The sequence below is a fragment of the Diospyros lotus genome, chromosome 9 (genome assembly GCF_014633365.1).
Source record: "Diospyros lotus cultivar Yz01 chromosome 9, ASM1463336v1, whole genome shotgun sequence".
Lineage (NCBI taxonomy): Eukaryota > Viridiplantae > Streptophyta > Magnoliopsida > Ericales > Ebenaceae > Diospyros > Diospyros lotus.
This window is the reverse complement of record NC_068346.1, coordinates 27075448-27079043: the sequence shown is the minus strand read 5'-3', so window position 1 is coordinate 27079043 and position 3596 is coordinate 27075448. Positions and strand designations below refer to the sequence as shown.

The window sequence follows — 3596 nt, the reverse complement described above, 5'->3', positions numbered from 1 at the left end:
CGGGCTTGCGCCGTAAGAAGAAGACGGCCACAGGCTTGCGACTTGAGGCTAAGACGGTTGTGGGCTTGCAATGCGAGACAGAGATGGTTGCGGGCTTGTGACTCGAGGCAAAAATGGTCGTGGGCTTGCAACGTGAGGAGGAGACGGTTGTGGGCTTGGAGATGGTCATGAGAATGCAACGCGAGGCTAAGATAGCCTCGGGCTTGCTAAGCAAGGTGGAGATGGCCTCGGGCTCAAAGATGGTTGCGGGCTTGCGGCATGAGAAGGAGATAGTTGTGGGGGGCACACCCTAAAGTCACCCAAAGGGGCATGCGGGTTACCCCGCAACCTTAGAAGGCACAAGGGTGACCCCTAGGCTTCAAGAGGCATGAGAGAGGCCCTATGGCCCCTCGACCTCTCAATACTTGCAGGAAACTCCCACGACACCTCATTTCCCCAAAATGACGACACCATCACCAAAGCATTTCCTCAAATACCGGGGAATGGGGGGGGAGTCACGCACAACGCGGAAACTAGATAACTTCAACATTCGAAAATCCTTTCAAGAAAAAGGATAGACAACCATCTATAAAGAATTTTATCTCCAAAAAGGTAAGATAAATGTCATCTATAAAAATCCTAATTCTAGGTAACCAAATTAGGAAAGATCATGATAGACACTATCTGTTAAGAGTTCTAATCCTAGACTATTTCATATTACTTTATGTTCCTCTATAAATAAGTAGACATTCAACCCAAAAAAGGTATATCTCTAATACTGATATAAATATTATTTTTGGATTTTTATCACTCTTAGTGTCTAACATGAGTATTTGAGTATTTACGTGAAGACCCTGTCGTGTCATCTAATTGTTTTCTTCCTTGTATATTCAAACAACTTAATTATGATATTTTTCGTTAAATAAATTTATTATTATATTTTGATAATAATAATTAAAATAACGGCAATGGTAGAGCAGCGGCTTTAGCAAGAGTTTCTTTTCATTATCTTTTTGTCTTTAATAGAAAACGCACACAGAGGCAATCGAGGTTTGAGAGGTAAACATAGGGCTAGGAGTGTGATGGCGGTGTGGAACGTCACGTGGACAGTTGCTTGGTTTCCCGTCCATACAAATGCTTTATTATTTGTTCTTTGTTTTCTTCCTTTCGAAAAAAAAGAAAAGAAAAGAAAAGAAAAGAAAAAACGAAAAAAGCTCTGCTAATGTATAGCAGAGAGAGAGGGTTGAAAGGGATCAATACAAACTGCAAATGCAACCGCAACGCAGGAATTAGAAGAAGAAGAAGAAGGAGGAGGAGGAGGTTGATATAAACCTCTTTGAACCCTTCCTTGTTGGTGATTGGCATATTAATTGGTCAGGCTCTGCGTTGCCATGGCTACAAAGCTTTTTGTGCACCCAGCAATCCCACCAGCTTCCCACCCAATTCTTACAAAGATGACGACGACGAGAGCTCAAACACATTCAATTCTCACAACGAAGAAAGGTCCTTCTTCTGTTTGTTTCAGATTCAAAGCTCCTGCACAACAACATGGTTCGGGCAGCTTGGTCGGAAGTGGAGAGGAAGACGAAGACACTGCTGCTGCTACTACTACTGCAGACTCATCATCATCTCTTCCCTCAACCCCAACCCAAATCAAAGCACACCTTTACCAACAATTGCAAGGTAATACATTCATACCCGCGTTAATTTTTTCATCCAAAACCTAAAAGAAAAACGAAAGAAGAAATTCCCCTTCCTTTCACAACTTAAATGTTGCGTTGAAGTCATAATTTTGTTTTGTGGGTATTTAATTTAAATTCATGTGTTGAATTGGGGAAAATGCTTCAAAAAAGGCATCAACAGAGGCATCTTCGGAGTTCCAATCGCAAAGAAATCTGAGATTGAAGCTTCCGTCAGGCTCCTTGAATCTACGAACCCAACACCAGAGCCTACCCGTTTTCTGGAGAAGGTGAACTTGGTTTCGTGTTGAGTCTACGCATGAATTTATTTGTGTTCAATCTTTGTGGCTGAGAATTTATTCTCGATGTTGTTTTCTTCCTGTAAACTTGGAAGGTGGGAGGATGCTGGAAGCTTATTTACAGTACCATAACAATACTGGGCCCCAAAAGAACGAAGCTTGGATTGAGAGATTTCATCAGTTTGGGGGATTTTTTCCAGACCATTGATGTCACCGAGGTATACATCTTCTCATACAGCTCCTTTTTCCTTTCACTCTGTATTTAATTAAAAAGGGTGTCGCAATGTGCAAAACCTGCTGCTTTGTGAGGGTTGCAGAGGATCGTCTTTGTAAGTGGCTTTGTAGGGGAAAAAAAAGAACGAGACAAGTGCAATATTAAGTGAAAATTTGGGATGTTTTTACAGTTCTGAATTTTGTTTTCTGCTCAAATTTTCAATATAGAGGATGGGTAGTATTCAATTATACCGCATAATAAAATGGTGATTCTTGAACTAATCTTCAATTGTTGTTGGTGGGAAAATGGAGGGCAAAGCAGTTAATGTCGTCTTGTTCAATGTGAGAGGTTTGAATATCTTCAATGGACAGCTCGAAATTGAAGCCTCCTTCAAGATTGCATCCAAATCAGTAAACTCTCAACTTCGTTCTCTTCTCGTTTTATCCATTCCCTGAACAGATTCAATTGAGTTGACTTGCGATCAAATAACCCTAAACCAAACTTCTTCCTAATCTTTCACAGAGAGTTAATATTAAGTATGAGAAGTCTACGATCACCCCTGACCAGGTATGGAAGTTTCAAGAAAATACACATTTAGACAAGAGCTTAAGCTGAATTATTACATCTTGTCTGTGTTTGGAAACCATTATGCAGTTGATGAATGTCTTTCGGAAGAACTATCAAATTCTTCTTGGCATCTTCAATCCAGAGGGATGGCTCGAAATCACGTATCCTTCTTCTATCTTTGCAATCTTGAAAAATAAAGAAAACAAGCCTTCAGATTCATTCGTGTTATTTTGGGTTTTACTAGGATTTAATATATAGACAAAGACTGGTTCCTTAACTGGGGCTGCACACAGATATGTTGATGATACTCTGAGAATAGGGAGGGATGATAAGGGCAACTTCTTTATACTAGAGAGATATGAGCACAACAGGAGCTGAAGAGGAGCAGCTTCATTGTTTGCTTTCAACAGGAGGTCTAACTTTTCGATCTTGCCACGATGTAGTACAGATTCATTTCTACTGCATTGGAACACAAGTGGGATCATATGCTTAAAGATGCATGTATTTTAAGGCCAATGCAAACTTCACTTATGAATTGGAAAAGAATGATGATGACAATAACAACATCCAATTCAATTCCATGAAATAAACACTCCTTACTTGTGGTTGCATCGCATGTCTGGGTTCTCTTGACATTCACATGTAGTAATACGTATAGTGTATTTTCAGTTAAATATGTGTCAAATTCCATATATTTTCTAATCATTCTTGTAAGTTCAGATGACTTTTCAAACTCTAATGAATCTGTAACTGGTTTTTTTGTTTTTTTTTATACATATTTTTTAAGAATAGAATTTCAAGAACTTGATTTTTACATTCATTTTTGGATACATAAATGCTACTATACATATGATGATA

At 39.3% G+C, this 3596-nt stretch overlaps 1 protein-coding gene across 1 annotated transcript; it reads left to right on the top strand.

Moving 5' to 3' along the window:
• Nucleotides 1-1153: 1153 nt before the first annotated feature.
• LOC127809473 (fibrillin-5, chloroplastic) lies at nt 1154-3354 on the top strand. Its single transcript, XM_052348287.1, has 7 exons — nt 1154-1662; nt 1833-1948; nt 2053-2175; nt 2483-2581; nt 2694-2738; nt 2826-2899; nt 3032-3354. The coding sequence occupies exons 1-7, from the start codon at nt 1371-1373 to the stop codon at nt 3114-3116; spliced, it is 834 nt and encodes a 277-aa protein (XP_052204247.1). The 5' UTR covers nt 1154-1370; the 3' UTR covers nt 3117-3354.
• The last annotated feature ends 242 nt before the right edge of the window (nt 3355-3596 follow it).